This window comes from Neofelis nebulosa, chromosome 9 (assembly GCF_028018385.1).
Source record: "Neofelis nebulosa isolate mNeoNeb1 chromosome 9, mNeoNeb1.pri, whole genome shotgun sequence".
NCBI classification, from domain to species: domain Eukaryota; kingdom Metazoa; phylum Chordata; class Mammalia; order Carnivora; family Felidae; genus Neofelis; species Neofelis nebulosa.
In genome coordinates, this window is record NC_080790.1 from 51,440,431 (window position 1) to 51,465,402 (window position 24,972).

Consider the following 24,972-nt stretch of genomic DNA (forward strand, 5'->3'; position numbering starts at 1 on the left):
CCCCAAACTCCACATAGTTTTAAAGACTTATTCTAAGGCTATAGGTGTATGTATAAGGATGTTCATATGATTTCTTTTGCATGTGTAAAACTTAATTTAATTTAATGTTTTTAATGTTTATTTTTGAGAGAGGGAGACAGAGTGTGAAAGGGGAGGGCTGGGGAGCAGATAAAGAGGGAGACACAGCATCCAAAGGAGGCTCCAGGCTCTGAGCTGTCAGCACAGAGCCTGTCGCGGTGTTTGAATCCATGAATCACAGGATCATGACCTGAGCCGGAGTTGGACTCTTAACCGACTGAGCCACCTACACCCCCTAAATTTAATTTAACTTAATTACTTTTCCCCTGCCCTGCCCTCTAATGTGTAAAACTTAAAGTCATTAAATGTCCTTAAAGTCATTTAGTAGAAGATTAGTAGAATAAATCTTGGTACATTCATTTAAAAGAATAATAAACTACAGTGTATTTTAGAAAAATATCTTACATAAGAAGGTATTACAAATGTTTACTTAATGTAGTAAGCAATTAAAAAGTATGAACAATTTGACTATATTTGTCTTTTTTAAAGAATTTTTTTAAGTTTATTTATTTATTTTGAGAGAAAGAGAACGAAAATGCACTGGGGAGGGGCAGAGACAAAGGGAGACAGAGAATCCCAAGTAGGCTCCATGCTGTCAGCTCAGAGCCTGATGTGGGACTCAAACTCACAAACCACGAGATCATGACCTTAGGAAGTTGGACATTTAACCAACTGAGCCACCTTGGCGCCCCAATTTGATTACATTTAAAATAAAAAGTTACAATGAAGTTTTGAAAACTGAAATGGACAATTGAGGCTTCAGATGAACAGAAGTATCTGCAATGTCTAAAAACAAAGATATGGGGCTCTTGCCAGGAGCCGTGTGTGCTATTTGTCCTCACTCAGCCATCCCAACTTTCCATTCTCACCTCAGGCTGTTCTTTTCTGTGTTTCTTGTATGTGTATATTCCAAACTTCTCCCTCTGCTCTCCAGGCCCCTTGTCTGTGAGGGACAGCATAAAGCTCTGCCTCTGGTCACTGAAGTAGCTATGGGGCAGAATACTTTCCTTGGAAGGACCACTGAATATTGCCCATAATGTTCACCAGTTGCTGGTGTCACTGGCCGCTTGGTACTCATCTTCCCCTCCTCTTTCTTCCTCCAAATTGTTCCAGGTTGCAAATTCCTTCAGATTACTCAAGATGCCCCTGAGAGAAAGCATGACTGCCAGTTCAGGGTGTTTGACTGCTTCAGGCTCTACTCATTTCCTCTGAAACCTGAGGCTATTAAAGTCTAGCGGCACACCCGGGAGGTTTTGCTCTCGGAGGGATCCATTCAACCTGGCTTAAGAACCTATGAACATTTGAGATTCTTGAACTCTAGAAAAAATGTTTAGAAAATGGACAAGGTTAAATGTTAACTATTGTCAGTATTATTTTAACATAACAATGAAGAGAAACTACACTTTCTAGAATACCCACTATTTCTTTTGATTCATAGTATATATATTATCTCTCTCTATGTTTATGTTTTCTACATGGAGTAGCATCCTGGATCAGGAGGATACTTTCTTCTCTCTCTCTCTCTCTTTTTTTAAATAGACTCCATGCCCAGCATGGAGCCCAACGCAGGGCTCAAACTCAAGACCCTGAGATCAAGAGTTGGACGCCTAACTGACTGAGCCACCCAGGCACCCCGTTTCCTTTCATTTTTATGTTATAATAGTATTGAAATAGTAATTATTTTATTAGAAGCATTGGTTAGGCTCCTCTGAATGTGTTTAAAATTTTTTTTCTAATGCTTTTATTTTATTTTTGAGAGAGAGACAGAGTGTGAGTTGGGGGAGAGGCAGAGAGAGAAGGAGATACAGAATCTGAAGCAGGCTCCAGGCTCTGAGCTGTCAGCAGAGAGCCTGATGTGGGGGCTGAAACTCATGGAGTATGAGATCATGCCCTGAGCTGAAGTCGGACACCCAACCGACTGAGCCACCCAGGCACCCCACCTCTGAATGTGTTTTAGAACTATCATTTGCATGAGATCAGTTTAGGGTGCCATAATCAGTATCGTTAATAAAAATTGAAATGAAATAGAACAGAACAGAATAGAAAATAATAGCATGTATTACATGGAATTTTGCTTCAGGCATGCATGTGTGCGTGCGTGCGTGTGTGTGTGTGTGTGTGTGTGTGTGCGTGTTTGCGTGTATTCCTTAAACTTGTGTATGGGTTGCAGTGAAAAATGTTCTTGCAAAGAGTTTGAGGTTAAAAAAAGTTTTAGAAATTGTGTCTTTATAAGGTAAATAGAGACCATGATTTTGAATTTAGGAGATTCATGGAAGGTGGAATTTCATGAGATATCTAGGATTAAAAAACAAATTACTCTTGAATAACTACTGTGAAGGGGGGGGGATAGCAGTACAATTCAAGGCATCCCACCCCATTTTTATTCACATAGCTTGAAAGCTTTTTCTTATATTAAGCTGATATTTTTCCTATGTTCTAGTAACATCCATTTATTAGTTTGAGTAATAAGCACTATTTTTAGGGCAGCATCTTTCTTCTGATCGCCCTTCAGATACTTTAGCACCTTTATTGTGATAGCTTTTCAGATATTTGTTGGATAGCTGTTATTTAGGTATAGTGTATAGTGTCCAGGTATAGTATATAGTATCTCTCAATGAATATTTTACCCATTTTTGGGCTAAAATACCCTTTATTTTTCATGTGTGTAGCTTTGAGTTCTTCTCCAAACATACTCCCAATCTAACCGTGTTTCAGTTGTCAGTGGCCTTGCTAAAACATGGCATCTTAATGTAATTCTTATCATGTGGTCTTAGAGTCTTACCATCTTACTGATTCCAGACGAAGGATCAGCAAACTGTGTCTTGCAGGCCAAATCCAGCTTGTCTCCTATTTTTGTAAATAAAGTTTTATTGGAATGTAGCAATGCCCATTCATCTACGTTTTGTTTATGGCTGCATTTTTGCTATAGTGGCTGAGACGAATAGTTACAACAGAGATTATCTACCTAGCCCTTTGCAAAAATAGTTTCTTGACCCCCGTAATTTAGACAATTTAGAAGCATTTAGAAGCATTTTAGAAGCATTTAGACAATGCTTCTATTAGTGTTGTCTTAGCTCTGCATTTGGGACAGCTACATTCTTAATTCTTAATTCATGTTGAGCTAATAGTCCAGTAAAACCAAGTGTTTCACATGTGGTACTATTAAATAGTAAAGAGGGAGTTTGAGGGTTTCTTCTTTTTCTGTTACTTCATAAAGACTTTCTGGAGAAGGTTGGGTTTTATTTTGTCTGTGAAAAAAGGAGGTGCTTGTGGTAATCTGCTCTGAAAATGATACTCCAGGTGTAGTATATAGTGTAGGGAAAAGTTTTCACATGTGTGTTCCTGAAAAACTAGTTTCTTAAGATGATCCTCTGTAAAAGGGTGTTATGTTAAATAAATGTGGAAAACATTCTGTATGATATCCCCCTTATTGGGCATTCATGGTACATGCAGAATATTAAAGGCTTCAAGAAGTCCTAAATAAAGTAACCTGTTTAGTGGAATTTCCCACTGAATTTTAGTGGGATATTTGGTGTGTGTGTATGTATAGGTGTGTGTGTATCTATCTGTGCACTGTGTGCACCTCTGGGTGCATGTGAAGAGTGCCTATTAACATTTCTTGGTGTTCTAAGGGACATAATAGGAAACACTCAGCTAAGGGAATGTCTTAAAAGTGTAAGGAGTGGCCGTTATTGGTGGAAGGGGGGTAGAAAGCCTCCATTAAAGAAAGCTTTAGAAGTTAATATTGCTCATGTTTTTTGTTGTTGCTTAGAGAGAGAGAGAGAGAGAGAGAGAGAGAGAGAGAGAGAGAGAGAGAGAGAAGGGCAGAGGGAGAGGGAGAGAGAGAATCTCAAGCAGGCTCCATGCTGGGCATGGAGCTTGATCTCATGACCACGAGATCATGACCTGAGCCAAAATCAAGAATTGGCTGCTCAACTGACTGAGCCACCCAGGTGCCCCTGCTCATGTTTTGATAATATCCGACATGGTGAGGAAATTACTATTCTGTATACTTAATTTTTTTTATATCAGTCAAATCTCCAAAAGTGGATGTCAAAAAACTTGGTGCCGGTTCCTTTAAATTATGAACTCTAGATAAATTTTAAGGCCTGTTTACATAGTTTTGACTATCTGATGGATTGATTAATTTTGAAAAAAATGGGAATATGGAGGTGTTAGGAACTATTTTGAATTAATGATCCAAAAGAGGCCTCTGGGTGGCTCAGTCGGTTAAGTGTTCAACTTCAGATCTGCCCATGGTCTTGCAGTTCACGAGTTCAAGCCCCACGTCAGGCTTTGTGCTGACAGCACAGAGCCTGGAGCCTGCTTCAGAGTCTGTGTCTCCCTCTCTTTCTGCCTCTCCCCTAGTCGTGTTCTGTCTCTCTCTCTCTCTCTCTCTCTCTCTGTCAAAAATAACAGCACAGTTAAAAAATTTTCAAAAAGAATTAAGATAAAATGTTTTCTAAAATTAGGATAATAGGGGCATCTGGGTGGCTCAGTTGGTTAAGCGTTCAATTCGTGATTTCGGCTCAGGTCATGAGCTTATGGTTTGTGAGGCTGAGCCTCGTGTTGGGCTCTGCACTGACAGCACAGAGCCTGCTTGAGATTTTCTCTCTCCCTCTCTCTCTCTCTCTGCCCCTCCCTGCTTGTGCTCTCTCTCTTTCTCAAAATAAATGAACTTAAAAGAAAAAAAAGAATAAAAAAATAAAATTAGGATAATAAATGGAAAATTTGACCTGAGTTAAAAGTTCAGTTTACACCCAAGTTTTCCAGGAATACATTGGTGAAGTGAGGAATATCTATGGGAAAATTTGTTCTTTGTACATATAGTAGAGATGCTAAGGTTCTCTGGGTAATTTTTTCTATTTTCTGTTTTCTCTCTTTTCTTTCCAAAACTGAGGTGTGATCTTTAGTTGTTATAGTGTCTTAGTTTGGAATATTCTAAGCTGAACATGTCAGTCAGTAAATTTGTTTTCTTTGATTTTTAAAAATACCATGCAGTAGAAAACATTGAGTAGAAAAGTTGATAGAATTTAGACCCAAGAGAATGCCATTAAACCAAAACGTGTTGGGATCCTGAAAGTATCTGAATAACTGTTTTTAGTCTTTTCATTTAAAATGTTGATCTTGGGGTGCTTGGGTGGCTCAGTCGGTTGAGCGTCCGACTTCGGCTCAAGTCATGACCTCACGGTCCATGAGTTCGAGCCCCATGTCGGGCTCTGTGCTGTCAGCTCAGAGCCTGGAGCCTGCTTCGGATTCTGTGTCTCCCTCTCTCTCTGCCCCTCCCCCACTCACACTCTGTCTCTCTATCAAAAAATGAATAAACATTAAAAAATTTTAAAAAAATGTTGATCTTACCCAACAATTGTCTAAATGTTTGTTTTTTTATGAGTTTAAATTGTCTTCTCTCCACAGAATCAAGTGACGGATACTAATAGAAAACTGCAACATGAGGGAAAGGAAGTAAGGCCGGTTTACCTTTTGAACAAATCTTCTCTGTTTCCTGTCATTCTCTTGTGATGACTGCATTCTTGATGGCTTAGAAGACCAAGAGCAGTGTGTTGGAGGAACTTGGACATTATCATTGCTTCTCCTAATGTTTTTCTGAATTAAATGAATATAGCCGCTAGAAAGTGTAATGAGAAAGGATGTAGCTTTTCTAGTATATGTGCTGCCAAAGTGAGCACAAGGATGTAGCTTTTCGTAGCTGTGGTTTTAAATCACTTGAGTGGCGACTGCTGTTCTCTCTGTCTGGAATGCTTTTTCCCCAGTATTCTACTTCAGACTTTGCTCAGATGTTCCCTTCTTAATGATGCCTTTTATTTGAAATTGCAGACTCGCTCTCACTCCTGCATTCTTTTTAGTTTTACTTTTCGTGCTTTATTTTTCTCCACTGCACCTATCGTGCTCTACTATTACATATTTTTAGTGGTATGATTGTTTTCTGTCTGTCTCCTTCCATTAGAAATTAAGCTCCGTGAAGTCGGGAATTTTTGTTTGTTTTATTCATTGCCATATTCCCTCTGCCTGCCTAAACAGTGACTGGCACAAGGTGGGTGCTCCATAAATATTTGTTAAAAAGTGAATCAGTGATTCCGTTAATTGATATAATTGCCATTTAAGCCATCACAGTTTACAAGATTATTTTACATCCTTTTTCTCACTTGATTCCCATGATAGGCCTATGATAAATCAGGACAGGTATTATCGCCATTTTATTGGTGAGGAAACTAAAACAGATGATTTGCTAAAATTTACATAGCAATTATTTTCTGACTTGCAGACCATTACTGTTCTTTGTGTCATGTACTTTTATTACCGACTAGTACTTACTTAGTTTTAATAATTTTTAAGACTAGCTTTTGATTGTTTTATCAATGAGTTAATCAGGGCTGTTCTCTCTCTCTCTCTCTCTCTCTCTCTCTCTGTTCTCTCTCTCTCTCTCTCTCTCTTGTTCTGTATGGTATTACCTAGGCAGATAATGTTTTTTAGGTATAGGTTCAGGATGAGTACCACAAAAAGCCATGTAGATTACTGTTTTTTGAAAGTTTGTCTCACATATTTAAAATTACACAGAGAATGCAGTTTCTTCTAGTTGTAGTGTGGAATGACTTCAAATGGGAAGGAAAAGTGAGTTACTCTTCCCTAAACTGGAACTCTTGGAAAAGCCATAACTTCTAAGCATGTGGTTTATTTGTTAAAATAGAGATTTAGTTGAAGATTATGTTTAGAACCCAACTGAAGCAATATAGGGAGGACTGTTTCCCTCAAGGAGCCTCGCACTGATGAGAGAAACATAGGATCTTCTCAGAAGATTTGATGAAACCAAGCATAATGAAGGGTCTGAGTAAGGCTTGGAGAAAATCTGCAAGTTTTTTCTTTTCTTCTGGATAGCCCCTGGATTTTAGGATTCCACTTTCGCTGGCCTTTTCCAGTATAGTATGTATCTTGGGGAGAAAATGGGAAACCACGCAGGAATGTTTTACTAGTTGAGAAAGGCACTTTCTTAGTTCACTTGGCAGGTCTTTCTATGAAACTGTCTGGGATTTTCTGATGAATTGAACACAGGGTGGAAAAATGTGACTGAAAGCTTTTTATTTACAGCTACTGGCATAATTCAGTTTTTTTTTCCTCTTGCCAAGCTGGTAATAGCAATGGAAGAGCTGAAGCAGTGTCGACTACAACAGAGAAATATTTCAGCCACTGTTGATAAATTAATGCTGTGTCTTCCAGGTGAGGAGCTGGAAATGGACTAGGATTCTTGATGTAATTCCTTTAGCTTTAATAAGTTTTTCACTTGCTCTGAATAATACTTATATGCTCTTTTCCCCCTTTTCTTTCAAGTCCTAGAGATGTATAGCAAACTGAGGGACCAGATGAAAACTAAAAGGTAAGATTTTTTTTATTGAATATTTTTTATTATCTAAAATTTCTGTTAATTAGGATAGTTTTAAGGCCCATATTTAGCCTAACCTTTCAAGAAATAATTGAGTCCGTATAACATCCTCTCTAGCCTTTTGTATATCTGTTGATTCATCCTGAGACTTACTTACATACACTGCTGGTATGCTGATGTATTTTGCCATATATCGTGTTTAATAAGAAAAACACTACTCATAGTTTGGTTTTTAGAAGACCTGGTCTTTCAGGGGTAAAACACGTAACTTTTAGTGGTAGTTTATTGGAGAAACATGCTTTGGTTTAGTATTGTAGTAGAAAAATGATTACTGGTTCTGGTGCAGGGGTGACTTAGGGTTCTTCACTGAAGCAGAATCAGTAGAGAGAGAGAGAGAGAGGGAGGAAGTCTATGTGTAGGGTGAGGGAGGGAGGGAGGTATTGATTGATTGATTTTAGGGAGCTGGTTCACTTGATTATGGAGGCTGTTGTTTTCTTCTGGTTTTATTCCAAAGGAATGTCTATAGTGACTGTTCCGCTCTTCTTCCCAAGCTAGAGTAAGCATCCCCACCCTCCCTACCGTGGAGTGTGCTGCAGTATGAGGGGGTATGTGAAGCTGTCTGATAAACAGGACACATCTTTCTGGAATGTTGATTTTTACCTAGGTTTCAAGGGAAAAAGTATAGAATTAAAATGTGATATTGAAATAACAATAGAAATGTTGTTAATAAAACCATTAAATCCTCAAGAATTTTAAAGCCTAAAAAGCATGAAGCATCAAAGTGTTTTGAATTTCTTAGACACCCATCTTTTTCCCAGGAGGATGTGTTCACATATGAGAATGTAGGTAAGATAATAGGAGAAGTTCTGTTCGGTGAGATATGAAAGTAGTGTTATTTTTCTGATAACCTCTTAGTAACATTATAAAATTACAGAAGATTACAGAGAATAAAAAAAACACTGTGTACCAGCTTCTCTGAATTAACAGATATTAATAATTTTCCAGTTTTGATTTATATATATATATATATATATATATATATATATATATATATATAAATACACATAGACGTATATAGACATATCTGGACAGAGAGAGGTAAAGATAGACATTTTTTACAATTACAGATAAGATTTATGTCCCTTTCCTTAACCCTATTCCTTTCACTACTCCCCTGAGGAAACCAGTATCATAAATTTGGTGTCTTTCTAGTCCATGTTTTTAACGTCTGCAAATCATATATTGTATTATTTTGTGTGTTTTTTTTTTTTTTTTTTCCAACGTTTTTAATTTATTTTTGGGACAGAGAGAGACAGAGCATGAACGGGGGAGGGGCAGAGAGAGAGGGAGACACAGAATCGGAAACAGGCTCCAGGCTCCGAGCCATCGGCCCAGAGCCTGACGCGGGGCTCGAACTCACGGACCGCGAGATCGTGACCTGGCTGAAGTCGGACGCTTAACCGACTGCGCCACCCAGGCGCCCCTTATTTTGTGTTTTTAAAAACATGTACATGAATGGTTCTCAGTCGGTTTTTTTTGAGATTCATTCATTCATTCATTCATTCATTCAACAAAAATGAATGGAGTACTTACTATATGCTAGGCATTGTTCTTGGGGATACAGCTCTGAAGAAAACAGACAAAACTATCTGCTGTTATGGGGCTTCCACACTAATGGAGAATTTATTTATGTATATAGATCTAGTTCACTTACTTTAATCCTTCATAATAGTCCATTATGTAAATAAGTCACATTTCCCCTCTCATTTCCAGTAGTTGTTATAAGTGCTGTGCACCAATACTTCCAGCTCAGTCTTCTTCTGGCGCCATAGTAGGATTATGTTTCCTGGGCTCCACTGGGCTGTGTGACTGATAAGATGTGAGCAGAAGTGGTGAATGTTACTTTTGGGCTTAGCAGTTACTTTCTAGCACAAGGCCCTTCCAGAGGTCTGTTTTCCTTTGGGTGTGACCAATGGTAACTTTCAAGATGTTGGTTGAATCCCTTAGTAACTGCAGTGAACAGAACTCTGCCAACCTGGCATGGGTGTATAGTATGAGTAAGTTATAAATCTTTGCTTTAAGACATTGAGATTTTTGGGATTGTTGTTGCTACAAGATAGCTGTCCTCACATACTGTGAAGGACATTTGATGTGTCTCCAGTTGTTTGCTATGCAGACGGTGGTTCAGTAAATATTCTTGTTTGTGTCTCTTTGTTCACACATTCAGGGTTTCTTGAGAACTATGTTCTTCAAATGTTGCTATATATACAAATCACATGGGGATTTGTTAAATGTAGATTCTTAATTCAGTAGGTGTGAGGCCATTCTGGAGATTAGGCATCTTCTACCAAGCTCCCAGGTAGTACCAGTTCTGCTGGTATATGGTTTATACCTAGAAAGAGATTGGCTGGATCAAAAAAAGGATTTTCATGTATTTGTTCTTACTAGGTATTATTCTCCAAAGTGATTTATCAATTTAGACTCCCACTGTCATTTTTTGGGGAGGTCTGTTACTCCACCTTTAGGTAACATCTGTATTGTGAGACTTTGTGGTTTTTGCCAGTCTGATGATTATGAAATGATAGACCATTATTCTGCATTTTCATTTTTTGATTACTAGTGAGATTGGTTTTTGGACATTTGGATTTTCTTTCATTATTTTGCCCATTTTTCTCTCAGGTTTGTTCTTGTTGTTTTTTCATTTATTAGAATTCATTAATATGCTTTGGATACCTTTTCCTCTTATTAGGAATATCCTGCAAATATTTTCTTTCAATGCATGGCTTGTCTAATAACTTTGTAAAGTTAGTGCTTTTTGTTGTTATAGTAGTTGTAAATTTTGTTATTATCATTTATTTTGTGGTCTTTAAAAAATTTTATTTTTCAGCATTCTCAGGTACAGTATAAATTAACTGTGTTTTTTCTTGAATCAGTTTTAAGTTGCTAATGTGACACCCTCCCCAAATACTTTAGTGTGATTTCCGAGCAATAAAGATACTCTTCTGTGCAGCCACAATGCAACAGAGAAGAGAAATTAACATTGATATTTTAGTAGCATCTAATCCTCATACCCAATTCAGATTTTGGTAATTATCTCAGTCATGTTCTTTACAGCAAAAAATCCAGTTTAAAACGTGTGTTGCATTTAATGGCCATGTCTCTTTATTCTTCAGCCTGGAACTGTCCTCAGTCTTTCCTTGACTTCCATGACTTTGCCACTTTTGAATATTACAGGCCAATTTTTATGTAGAATGCTCCTCAGTTTGGAGTTGTCTGATGCTTTCTCATGGTTAGATTCACGTTTTATGTCTTTGGCTGGAATATCACAAAGTGGGTGCTGCGTTCTCATTGCATCTTACAGGTGGCGCATAAATTTTATTTGTCCTATCAGTGATGATGTCCACTTTGATTACTTGATTAAGATGGTGTCTTTCAGACATTTGCATTGTAAAGTTGCTCTTTTTTACATTTGCAATTAAAAATTTTGTGGGGAGGTATTTTATAGTTATATAAATTAATCATTTGTCATCAGATTTTCACTTTAATTTTTTTTATGTCAGTATGGACTCACAGTTTCTTATTTTATTTGATGAGTCATGATTTATTAGTATGATTTGTTTTGTTCAAATTATCCTGAATGGCACCAGTGGTGCTTCTGTGTCTGGCTTCTATGTCCTTTTAATATGTCCTCTTAATTTTTTGAGGACTTTGTTACGAAGGAGGTATTTTTCAGGTTCATCTTATACTCTGCCTGTTGCAGCCCTGGAGTCAGTCAACTCTCCGAGTAACTATGGTTCTTTTGGTAGAGAATGTTATGTAGAAGCCAGGATATATGTGCTTGGTGTACTCATTAGTGAGTAACCTGGTTTTCATTGCTCTTAATACATTTACTTACTGAATCATTTCCTTGTATGAAACTAATCACGTATCATCGCTGTCACTGCAACTCTTTATCTTCTCAACATTGCACACTGAGTTGCCCTCCTCTATGGTATCCTCCGTACTCCACTTGGGCTGTAATACTGTAAGTCCTGGCTGAATGCCCTTGTCATCTCTCCTGGGCTCTGACACTCCATGCCAGGCTGCCTTCGTATATGGACATCCTCCACACTCCACTAGGTCCCTTGCACACCATGCTGGTCCATCTCAAAATTGTTCAGGATATTCCCTTATAATTTTAACTTGTGTGGGCTCTGTAGTAATGCTTTCTCTTTCGTTACTTAGTTGATAATTTGTGTCTTTTCTCTCTCGGTCTCTTTGATTCTTCTAGCTACAAGTTTATCAGTTGCACTAATGTTTTTTCTGAAAAGCATCTAGGTTTTACTGTTATTTACTGATTTCTGCTATTATTTTTAGTATTTTCTTTCTCCTACTTACTTGAGGTTTAATTCCCTCTTTTCTAGCTTTATAAGATAGATTTTGGTTATTTTCTAATGTAGCCATTTAAAGCTGTACATTTTTCTCTTAGCAGTGCATTAACTGCTCTTACCTGTTTTATGATGATGTGTTTTTCCCCCTTTTATCTCAAATGTTTTAATTCCTTTGTGATTTTAGAAATTTAATCTCATTATTTAGAAATGAATTGGTTAATTTCCAAGTAGTAGATTTTTCAGGTTTAAAAAAATTGATTTGTAATTTTAGTTCACTGTGTTCATGAATGTAAGATGTATGATTTCAACTTTTTAAATGTTTGGTGAAACTTGTTTTAATGGCCCATATGGTACCATATCGTCCGTTTTGGTGAAAGTTTCATGTATACCTCAAAATTATGTATATTCTGTTGTTGAATAGGGCATTCTTTAACCGTTATTTAGATACCCTTGATTAACAGTGTTGTTCAGGTTTTCTACATCCTAGTGATTTTGTATTTGTCAATTGCTGACAGTAATGTTGAGATTGTCTGTTATGATTGTGGATTTGCAAATTTCTTTTTTCTGTTCTTTCAGTTCTTGCTGTTGTATTTTGAAGCTTTCTTGTTGGGTGCATATACATTTAGCATTGTTATGTCTTCGTTATATCTTCTTGATGAGATGACCAGTTTATTATTATGAAGGTTCCTCTTTATCCCTGGTAATATTCTTTTTTTTTTTTTTTTAAATATATGTTGGGGTGCCTGGGTGGCTCTGTCAGGTGAGCGGCCAACTCTTGATTTTGGCTCAGGTCATGATCCCAGAGTTGTGGGATTGAGCCGTGCAGCGGGGCCCGTGCTGAGTGTGGAGCCTGCTTGAGATTCTTTCTCTCTCCGACTCATGCTCGCTCTCTCTCTCTCTCTCTCTCAAATAAATAAAACAAAAAAAAAATAAAAAAACGTTGTTTCGTATTAACATAGCCACTACTGCTTTTTGTTTAGTCTTTACATGGTCTATTTTTTAATATCCTTTTTATTTAAAATATTTTAACAGCTTTTTTTGAGATATAGTTTCTACATTATTAATCCATCCATTTAAAATGTATAATTCAGTGGTTTTTATTGTATTCACAGAGTTGTGCAGCTATCACTACAATCAATTTTAGAGTGCTTTTATTCTTTTCAAAAGAAACTCTGAGTCCCTTAGTTGTTACTACCCTCCCCCCAACCCCGAACACACACACAAAACTTGCCAGCTACTGGGAACTACTAATTTACTTTCTGTCTCTATAGATTTGCCTATTCTGGACATTTACTATAAATGGAATTCTACAATATGTGGTTCTTTGTGATTGGCTTCTTTCGTTTAACATAATATTGTCAAAACTCATCCATGTTATGCCATATTTCAGTATTTCGTTTCTTCTTATTGCTGAATAATATTCCATTGTATAGATATACCACATTTTATTTATCCATTCATCAGTTGATGAACATTTGGGTTGTTTCTACTTTTTGGCTTTTATGAATAATACTGCTATGAATTTTTGTTTCAAGTTTTTGTGTGGACATATGTTTTCATTTCTCTTGGCTGTATACCTAGGAATGGCATTGCTGGATCCTGTGGTAACTCTATGTTTAACCATTTGAGGAACTGTCAGACTGTTTTCCTAATCAGTTATGCCATTTTGCCTTCCACTAGCAGCATATGAAGATTTCAATGTCTGCAAATTCAGTATGTTGGTATTTATTATTGTCTGTCTTTTTGATTATGGCCATCTTGGTGAGTGTGACATAATATCTTATTGTTACCCTTTGTTTTTGAAAAATTTTTTTGAAGGGCATAGAATTCTAGGTGTAAAGATTCATTAGTTAAGATGGCATTTCTTTGTCTTCTTGTTTATGTGGTTTCTGAAGGAAAGGTATGTGAGCAGTCTTTGTCACTCTGTACTTAATGTGTCTTTCCTTAAGCTGTCTTAAAACTTTTATCTGTGTCATTTTTTCTTAGCAATTTGATTTTGATTCACTTTGGTGTCCATATGTGTGTATGCATGCATTTATGTGAATTTATCCTCCTTGTGGTTTGTCTAGCTTTTTGGATTGTAGGTTTATAATTTTCTTAAAATCTGGAAAATGTTCAGATACTGTTTTTCCAAACATTTTTTTCTGTCCTTTTCCCATCCTCATTCTAGGACTTCAGTTACATCTATGTTAGACAACTTTGAATAATCCCATAGATGACTTGAAGATCTATCTTTTCCCCAGTCTTTTTTCTCTCTTTGCCTCATATGCGACAGATTTTATTGCTGTGTTCAAGTGCACTGATCTCTCTCTTTTGTATTGTCTAATCTTCTTTTAATCCTATCCAGTGATATTTTCATTTCAGATAATGTGTTTCATCTTTAGGAGTTCCATTTTTTTTTTTTTATGTTTAATTTCTCATTTTTGTGTCTTTCATTAATTACATGTATATTGCTCTGATATCTCTTTTCATGTACTTCTTTGCTAGTTCTGTCACTTCTGGCATTTTGGATCTCTTTCTGCAGACTGATTTTGTTTTTCCTAGTTGTAGATCAATTTGTTGGTTCTTACCATATCTAATAATTTTTGATTGGATAACGAACATTATATTATGTTGCTGAGTGTCTGGAGTTTTGAGAGCCTTTTTTCCCCTTAGAGAGTGTTGCTCTTTGTTTTGGCAAATAGTTGAGTTGTTTGCAGATCTATTTGATCTCCTCAAACCCATTTTTAAAGTTTATTTTTTTATTTTTGAGAGCGAAAGAGAAAGAGTGCGTGAGTGTGCACATGGACGGGGAGGGGCGGGGAGAGAGGGAGGGAGAGAATCCCAAGCAGACTCTGCGCCAGGAGTGTGGAACCTGATGCGGGGCTTGAACCCATGAACTGTGAGATCATGACCTGAGAGGAAACCAAGAGTCTGATACTTAAGCCACTGAGCCACCCAGGCATGCCCCCTCTGCCCCCTCTTTTTAATCTTTGGAGCTGCACCTTCGTTTCACGGGTAGTTCAGAGCCGTATTCATGTACTCTGAATAACTCAGGAATTACTAGGGATTCTACACCAAGGTTCCCCTGCATTGTCTGAGCTCTTTGAAGTGTTTATCATACATCTTCCTGGTGTCTTTCTGTCTCTCCCTCCCTCCCCTCTTTCCCTTCCCTGCCTACCTTTCCTTCCTTCCCTTGTTTTTGCCTGTCTGTGTGGAATGCCACTTTTTCTATGACTGACTTAGTACTCGGCAAAGACTTAAGGGAACCCCTGTGTTGATTCTGTAGATTCTGCAGTCTTTTTTTTCTGCATTGCTCCCTCTCCCTCTTTTTGTTTGGATTTCTGCTGTACAACCTAAAGTTGTGTCAGCTTTTCTGAACTTCTGTCTCTGACTCTAACTCTGCTAAGCTGCTGGGCTCTGTTTAGGTTTTCTTTGTGTCCATGATGTAGAAATCACATTCAGGTAGATAATCTGCATAATTATTAAACTTACCTTTTTTGTCTCCCTTTTATCAGACACCACTGAATGTCCACTATCTGAAAACAGATTTTATATGTTAGCCAGTATTCTGCTTTTTAAGATTGGGAGTTCATGACTGTTCCTTGTTACTCCTTCATGGCTGGAAGCCTAGTTGTTGTTTTTGTTTTTGTTTTTGTTTTAAGCTGTAAATACTGATAATACTTCTAGGTTTTATGCTTCCTAATGAAAGATATCTGACCATCTTTCTACTTGTTAATACGGTGAAAGGATTAAATGTTTGTTAATGGTGCTTTTTGATTAGGAAAGGCACTAATATTTCCTGTGGTGAGAGCTTTCATTTCATATTCTTATCATACTCTGAATTTATAAAAATTTCTCATGGATAGTTGTGATCTGCTTTAAAAGATCACTTACTAGAATTTTAAAAATCATTATTGTGAAAGAGTTCTGTACCATGGCAAGAAAGGACCAAAATTTAATTTGCCTAGAATTAACATTCCTCTTCTCACAATAGCATTCAACTATGTCTAAATTATTCTGACCTTAGTTATCCAATTTACCGGATTATTTAAATGTCTTTCCCTTCCTTCTTCTTTTATATTCCCTGCTTCTGTTTCATTTACTTTCTTTCTGCTCACATTTCTATTAGGGAGCCTAATGAGGGGGAGACAGGGAAAACTAGCACACATGCAAATGAAACTTAGGAATTTGACTTTTGATTCCTTTTTAATAATGTTTAGAGGTTGTCAAAAGTAATGTCAAAATCTGGTTTTAGATTTCCATGGCAGCTGGCAATAGAAATTTTTTCTTTTGGTGTCTGCTATACAGGTGTTTAATTGGCTATCATTCTTTAACCTGTCACAGATATTGAAATACACTAGAAATTTGAATAATCTTATTGGACTGTTATATTTGGAGCATGAATATGCTAGGGAAAGGACGATGGGGAAATAAGGTGACATTCTTTGTTGCCAGGAATCATTGGGTTTTGTACTAATTAGCCTTGAAAAACGTGGAGTTATTTGACAGACCAGATGTTTTCAGCACGCAGCCATGTGTCTCATCAGTGAATGTGCCTGTGTCCGCAGGCAACACTCTTAGATTTTTCTCATTCTATAAACAATGTTCCAAAATATAACTAAACCCCAAAGTGTGTTTATCTTTTTGGCTTAATTTCTGGCTTTCTATCCTTTCTAAGGTTTCTCTCTAGAGGAATTGCATTTTATTGCACATAGCTCTTCATACCTAATTGTAGTATAAACACCATTCTGTTTATGCTAAGCCATGTGAATTTTACTGTTTTTGAGTCTGTAAAATTGTAATAAATAAAAGCAACCATTTCACATTAACTCTATTTGTACTTTTATTTCTAAATGTAGGGGAAATAAATCTTTCTACCCTCTATTTATTTGTACTAAGATTTTGATTTTTGGAACATGTGAGGGAAAAACAATAAAAAAATCAGTAAAACCAGTCTCTAGTCCTTAGTGTTTATGGTACTAAGTACAGGAGTGAGAAGAACTTAAGTACCTACCATGAAATTCATTCTTAAAATCTGAAACAGAGCTATCAGTTCTTTTATTTATAAGATCAGAACTGAGTTTTTCCTATACTAAATATATCATGGGAAGTATGGAAATTAGGAAATGAAAAATATGAGGAAAATTGTCACCCATAATGTTGCTATCCAAAGGAAAAAAAAATCATGGCTTAACATTTTCGTGTATATCTTTCTAGACATTTTCTGTGTACTTATGTATGTGGGTATGAGTGTAGTTAGTGATACATAGCTCATACATGTACATATATTCATAATTATACATGTATACATATTTACAATTTTGTAAACATTATGATCATACTTGTAAGTTTTATTTTTGCCATAACTTTTACTCAACAATACTGTAAACATTTTGCTTTTAGTCTTTGACTACATTGATATATCATGATGTGTTTAGCCAACTCATTGTTATTAGACACCTAGATTAGCTTTTTATTGGCTAATATAAATGGCTACAATTCAGGAGGCTTATATATTTTTGTAAACCTAATATTTCTTTTTGGAAATGCAACTGGTTAGAATGCTTGTCATGGTAAAATTCTTCCCTGAAAACTTGTTTCATTAATACAAATTTGTTTACCAGCAGGTAGTAAATTCTCATTTATTGAAACCTCTGATAATAATACCCATATCTTTTGAGAAATCTTTGGGAGTTTGAATGACAAAACTATGTTTTTGATTTGTATTTTTTTACATATCTGTTCAATTCTACACCCCCCCCCCCCCCCCGCCAATATATTGGCCTTTTCAATGTTTGTGACTTTTCTTTGCTCATTGCTTTTTGTTCATTGCTTTAAAAAAAAAAACCTTAAGTTTTTCTGTTGTCAATAATCTTTACCAAGTTTTTGTTTCTTCGTTATTCTTATTTTTTTTTAATGTATGACTTATTTTGATTTTACTTTGTCAACCTTATTAATTTTAGTTTTATTTGTTCTCTTATGCTTATGGAAGCTTTCCTACCTATCAGATAAATATTACTTTCTTTACTATTGCATTACCAGCAATATTTACTTCTACCTAACCAGCAATATTTCTTTTCTTAAAATCTATTGTATCTGATATAAATATAGCCACTACAGCACTTTTATGATTACTTTTCCCATGGTATATTTTATTCCATCTTTTACTTTAATAACCTACTTTTATCTCTGAATCTAAACTGTGTTTCTTGTAGAGGACATATAGTTGGATCATTCTTTTTAAATCCTGTCTGACAATTTGCCTTTTTTTTTTTTAAGTTTATTTATTTATTACTTAAGAGACACAGAGATAGCATGAGTTGGGAAGGGGCAGAGAGAGAGAGGGAGAGAGAGGGAATCCCAAGCAAGCTCCACTCTGCCAGCTCGGAGAGCTCCGACATGGAGCTCAAATCCATGAAACCCCAAGATCATGACCTGAGCCGAAACCGAGTTGGATGCTCAGCTGACTGAGCCACCCAGGCGCCTCCTGTCTGACAATGTACCTTTTGACTGAAGTGTTTATTAGTCCATTTAGATTTAATGTAGTTATTGATGCGGTTGAGTTTTACTTTTTGTTTTCAGTTTTTCGTGTCTTTTTGTTCTTACCCTTTTCTCTCTTTTTCTTGTATGAAATATTTTATAGTATACTATTTTAATTCCTCTGTTGATTTTTTAATGATACATTTTTTGCGTTATTTTCTTAGAGGTTGCTCTGTGGATTATAATCTGTATCTTAACGTATCATAGCCTACTTTGACTTTAGGTCAATGCTGATGTAGTTTTGGTAGAATACATAGTAGTGGTTTTGCTTCAACTTAGCTCCATTTCTTTCCTCCTTTTTTGTGCTATTATTGTCATATATATATTATGTCTCTATATTTTATAAACCCAATGATACAGTATTATAATCATTGCTTTTAAATTTTTTCTCTTAATGAAATTAAAATGAGAAAAGAAAAAATATATTTAGTCTTTTGTATTTCACATATATTTACTATTTCCTATGCTCTTCATTTATTTCTGTGAAATAAAGTTAATTTCTGTTGTCATTTCTTTTATGGCTTCCGTTAGTATTTTTTCTAAGGCAGATCAAGGAATTCTCTGTCTTTATTTTGGAATGTATTTCATTTTTATTGTTAAAAGATAGTCATCAACTAAGGATTAGTCCAAGGTTTTCACTCAAACAAACTTACGCCAATAAGGTTTTTACCCTTTGTCAGTGGATTTGTGTGTAAGCAACAGAATACATCAAAATTTCAGGCAGTTTTCAAATCAGCCTGAGCTTTTAGTTTCTGCCAGGCTTTCTACGTGTGTGCCTGCTGCCTCCTTGTCAGCCAGGGTTGTGTGGAGTGCTTAGGCTCTTTTGGGTGTCTTTCTGCATGTGTGCACAGCCTCAATCAGCTAGGATATACTAAGAGCTATCAGGCCCTTTCATGGGTCTCTTATTTACATATGTATGTTAAATTTCTGGTTAGTCCTCCAATCTGCCCTTTATCCCAACCCAGACCAACTTCAGGCCAGGAGAGCTGGATCCTTCTTTCCTTCCTTCCTTCCTTCCTTCCTTCCTTCCTTCCTTCCTTCCTCCCTCCCTCCCTCCCTCCCTCCCTCCCTCCCTCCTTCCTTCCTTCCTTCCTTCCTTCCTTCCTTCCTTCCTTCTTTCCTTCCTTCCATTTATCCATCCATCCATCTGGAGTTTGCTACTTTTCCTAATAATGCCACTCCTTATAAAGGCAGGGAAGCTGCTGGTTTTTATGACAAACCAGTATAACCAATGGGAGGGAGGGGGAATGGGGAGTGGGTGGAGTTGGAGGGTTGATGGAGGAAGCCCCAGGAGAGAGCACCACAAAGTTCCATTGTTCAACAGTTTTCATGAAAAAACACTTTTCAGTTTGTTCTTCTTTGGTCGATTTCCAGAGCCCTGAAAAGATTTGATGATATTTGTTTTTTTGGGTAGAAGATTTTCTGAGTTCTTCCCTGTGCCATAGTTGGAAGTTTAAACTTAGGTACTTTTATAGGATGATTGTTTTGGCATTGATATGATCATCTTGTATTTTCATTTATTTTTTGTATAATTTCATTGGTAGATTTTCTAAGTTTTCTATTTTCTTGGGGTAAAATCTTTTTTGATTGGAATTTATTGAGTCCTTTAGTGCATATATTAATTTTTAATAATTTGATACTTTCCCATTGATGTTTTTATTGAAACTTAATACTGTATTTGTCTTAATGTGCAATCAAAACTAATTGAGGCCAGAAATTTTACCTGAGGAATATATCTGTGGCCCTAAAGAAGACTGAGTTGAGCTAAAGGTGATACAATTCCTTTTATAGGCATTATCCTGCACTGAAAACTCTGGAACATCTAGAGCATACCTATCTGCCTCAAGTAAGCCACTATCGATTCTGCAAGGTGATGGTGGACAACATCCCCAAGCTTCGAGAAGAAATTAAGGATGTTTCTATGTCTGATCTCAAAGACTTTTTGGAGAGTATCCGCAAACATTCAGACAAAATCGGAGAGACTGCCATGAAGCAAGTAGGTCTTGCGTTTATGATAGGTTGGCCAATGACTTTGCTAGTGTTCAGTTAAATACAGGTTTCTCTTTGTAAGTGTCTTAACTATTTCTTGTCATTTTAGGGAAGTCCTTCCTCTTTATGGGGACATATGATTAAAAATGTGTTTTATTTTTTTAACAGAGCGGTGAATTATTTGCTAGTTTATTGTTTTGCTCTGTGGATGTTCAGTAAATATGGATTGATTGTGATGGTTTATATTGGGACTTTGAAGAGGTCTTTCTGTTTTTTGAATATTTTCCTTCACTTTGGATATGATTTGAAGCCCAAGATTTTTAAAAGGTCTCTTTCTCGGTAATGAGCTAAATTGTGCTGCAGGTATCTTTGGTTGATTACTTACTATGTAAACAAGGTATTGTGTTGTTTATAAATATTTCTGTAATTGTTATTTCTGATATCAGTGGGTATCAATGAAACGAGGCCTTTTGGGAAATGCTGTGAATTATGATCACAGAAAGAGATTTCTTTATAGCTTATAAATTAACAAACATATTAGAATTTTCAGGTTTTTTCTTTCTTTTTTTATTTTTTTTATTGCAGTATCTTCATCTCCAAGTCATGAAAGGCACCAAGAAACATCTTTTCTTTTGTCATTTCTCTTTTCTTTTCTTTTCTTTTCTTTTCTTTTCTTTTCTTTTGTCATTGTGAATAAAAGAGCAGTAATGATTTTCAGTGTTACTTGCTCTTCTGAAATTTAAATCACATGGATTTTATTGAAATATCTCAGTATACCTTATGACGTAGCTTACAACGATAAACAGAAGATTCGATTGTTTATGGAAAGTGTTGTTTGGTTCTACAAACAACTATGTTCTTGAATAAGTCATATATAGTTCTTATCATTCTGGGAGGAAAGAGGGAGCAGGTTATATTTTTGATCTCAACAAGTCTTGGTAATTTTTCAGATGTCTGATTTTGCAAAAGAGGTTTGCCTGTTGGAAATTCCTTTCCTAAGGCAACGCTGATATTCTTTACCCTTTCTTTTAAATTTTTCAATGCTACACTTTCTAATGTGAAAAGTTTAAAACTAGTTGATGATGATAAGCCTGATGGGAATAATACATCATGTCATTTTTTTAGTGGTGAAGAAACAAAATTAAGCATTGAAAATATATCTGTGTTGCTGGGTGTATTTTTTGAGTACGGGAATGAAGGTATTCTGCAAGACAAGTCTCTGTTGTGTTTGACAGATTTTTTTCTAAACTTTCAAAATATAGGAGAGTATAGTACAAAGTCTCTGTGGAAGCATTCTTTAAAAAAATATTTTTTTAATGCTTATTTATTTTTGAGACAGAGACACACAGAGTGCGAGCAGCAGAGGGGCAGAGAGAGAGGGAGACACAGAATCTGAAGCAGGCTCCGGGCTCTGAGCTGTCAGCATAGAGCCTGATGCAGGGCTCAAACTCATGAACTGTGAGATCATGACCTGAGCTGAAGTCAGACACTTAACTGACTGAGCCACCCAGGCACCCCAGAAGCATTCTTTTTAAAACTTGCCTTTTCTTTTAGCCCTCTGCTTGAGAAATTAATTAACTTCAATTCCTTTTTGGTGAAAGACACAATGTTATTATTTCATTTAATATAGATTATCTTGTCTCACCTTTTTTTTTTTTTTTTTTTTTTTTTTTTAACATTTATTTATTTTTGAGACAGAGAGAGAGCATGAACAGGGGAGGGTCAGAGAGAGAGGGAGACACAGAATCTGAAACAGGCTCCAGGCTCTGAGCCGTCAGCACAGAGCCGGATGCGGGGCTCGAACTCACGGACCGCGAGATCATGACCTGAGCTGAAGTCGGCCGCCTAACCGACTGAGCCACCCGGGTGCTCCTTGTCTCACCTCTTAATTATCTAAAGAAATTAAGGCCCAGGGCAGGGAAGTGTCTTGCTAAAGTTCAGACAGCTTGTAAAGGTCAGATCCTGTAGTAGAATTTAGGTTACACTGAGGCAAAATTTGTCTACTGTGGCACTCAGTCTGTGTAAACTATTAGCTATTTGGTATATCTGTGCCATATAAAGAAATGGTGAAGAAAACTGTTGTAGATTCAGGACTTTTAATTAACTGATGACCCTTCATACTTCCTATAAAATTTATATCAAATATAGCTCTTACTGCATGCATGGCTATCCTATGCTATGTTAGTTAAGATCGTTGAATAAAAATATCTTAACACATTTTAAAATCTGTAGTACCTAAAAAGTAAGGAAAGTAGGAAAGAGAGAAATTACCACATACTTTGTACATAGTAGTTGTTCAATAAATATTTATTTCAATTTGTGGATGTTAGAAAAGAGGGAAAGGATGTGGTTTATTTTTCATTTATGTCAAGCCCAAAATGGTGTTTCTGACTTGTGATGGTTTTCTTCGCGTTGGTTATTTGGGGCATCTTTTCATCATGTGGCTCTGCTATTTTTAATGTGGCTTTGAAGATTGGTACAGAAGGGCCAGGGAATTTTGCACGTAGGATAATTTTTAAGGGCTAGTCATGGATGCAACATATTATTACTTCTACTCACATTTCATTGGCCAGAACCTAATTACTTGGCTTTACCGACCTGCAAAGGAGGCTGAGAAAATATACTCTCACTCTATCATTAAGAGGAGAAAGATACGTGTTTGGTGAATAGTAGCTAGTTTCTGACACAGTCTACCCTTTGGTCATCAAATAACTCTTCAGTCTTCCTCTTGTCCATAGAATACACTTAACCCTTCCCAAGGAGGGTATTCTAGTATCCCATCTAGTTAGTACATCCATTTCAAAGTCTAGTATATTTCAGGGATGCTCACAACTCTTCATCAGATCCAGATATGTCTCCAGATCCAGATGGGCTGCTGACCAGGAAATCAGATGACAAGCTGTCTACACCTGTGTTCTCTCCCACCTCCAATGAAGAGGCTAGAATAGAATAACTACAACAAAAACTTACATATAGAAAAGGGAATAATGGGAGACACACAGTATTCCCTGCTTCTTACGCAAATCATGTAATCTTTTTGGGCCATCATTGGGAAATCTTTCTCGCTTGGTAATAGTGGATCTTTTTTGCTTAGACATTAACACTCTGAGAGGAATTCCTTTGCCTGTTCTTCTGGGCTCCTAGTTGCACTCTGTTTTTTCTTTGTTTTTTTCTTTTTCAAAAAGAAGCAAGTGCTGTGGAATATACCTTTCTTAGACCATCTCTCTGTCTCATTCTCTCTTCTTTCTCTCTCTATTTCTAGATATATCCACATTAATATCTATAAGTGTGTATATATTTATGCATATACCCCCTATATAGTTATAGGTATAAGTGTGTGTGTGTGTGTGTGTGTGTGTGTGTGTTTATCTTTGACTGCCTGCTTTCTGCTTCTTCAGGTGTAGGGGCCCAAAGGGTTGTTTTAAGGCTCTAAACAGTTAAAAGTTTATTTAGTCCAGATTTGTGGGCATTATAGTTACCTCAAAACTTAGTAAGCCTCTGATCTGTTTCTTTCCTATAGGTTCTCTGTGGACACCAGACCCGGTGCTCTTTTCTAACTATAATTTTGAGGAATGATTTTTTTCTTCGCCCCTATTGGGAAGGTAGTGGAGTTGGGGGAGCATAGGCTTTGCCTTATGCCTTTCTTACTTTAATGTTCCTACTTTGAGGCTATATGAAATAATGAGTAAGAGAACCATACCTGAATCTGATTTTGCTTTGGAATTGGGTCACTTTGTTCAACTCGAAGTATTCTTTGGATGTTATTACTCAGCCCTTTACCATTCTTTTTCTGTTGGGATTCTATATGTGTTCAGCTTTCTAACTCTCTGAGGCCCAAGTGTCTGGACTTCTTCTGTTTCCTATAATTTTATTTGCAAACCAGCAGACTCTTTTTGTGCTCATCTCTTTTATGTAATACCTTGCTAAAAGCAGAAAGTAAATGCCGATGTATGTTATAACTCTGACTCTCCGTTGACTTATCAGGCTGCAGGCCTAATAGGCATGTGGTGTGCCTTCTCATTTATTTTAGGTTCCAGTTTTACTGTTTGTTTTGCCACAGTATTACAGGGTTCTCCAGGCTTTCAACTTGTTAAAGAGATATTTTTGCTGCCTGTTGCCTGACCTCTAAATCAATGCCATTTATTTTAGTTTTGTTGTTGTTGTCGTTGTTAAGGCAAAACCATTCTTTCAATACTAGTTTCTGTTTTCCTTAAAAAATTCTGCTTGTTGTAATAGCTAAGCTCTGAACTCTCACTGTAGAAGTTTCATTTTTTGCTCACTGGAAGTCTGAAGTGGATCCTCCTTGTAGCGTAGCTCTTCTTCAGGTGACCATCAAGGGATCCAGGACTTTTCTTAACTTGTGGCTCTATCACTTCAACACATGTCTTCTAACATTGTTTCGGAAGGAAAAAGAGTAAATAAGGCCTGGGGGATTTTTATGGACCAGGCTTATAAGTGATACAAATCACGCTGCTAATATTACATTGGCTATAGCTTGCACGCTGCACGTGAGGCTTGGAAATCTAGTCTGTCTGTGTGACCAGGCGGAACAAGAAATAGGTTTGGTGAATAGCTAGCTAGCCTCTGATACAATCTGCTACCATATAGGTTTGAAAA

The 24,972-nt window shown here is 36.6% G+C and overlaps 1 protein-coding gene across 7 annotated transcripts in view; it reads left to right on the forward strand.

Annotated features, from left to right (window-relative positions):
- The window catches only part of EXOC6B (exocyst complex component 6B), a 626,910-nt gene that overhangs the window by 95,662 nt on the left and 506,276 nt on the right, over nucleotides 1-24,972 (forward strand). For 6 of the 7 annotated variants that reach the window (XM_058683716.1, XM_058683713.1, XM_058683714.1 and 3 more), the window contains 4 exons: nucleotides 5,494-5,541; nucleotides 7,221-7,311; nucleotides 7,423-7,468; nucleotides 20,158-20,362. In XM_058683716.1, coding sequence (XP_058539699.1) covers nucleotides 5,494-5,541; nucleotides 7,221-7,311; nucleotides 7,423-7,468; nucleotides 20,158-20,362 — 390 coding nt within the window. The remainder of the gene's footprint in view (nucleotides 1-5,493; nucleotides 5,542-7,220; nucleotides 7,312-7,422; nucleotides 7,469-20,157; nucleotides 20,363-24,972) is intronic. The other variant, XM_058683719.1, reaches the window with a different exon arrangement.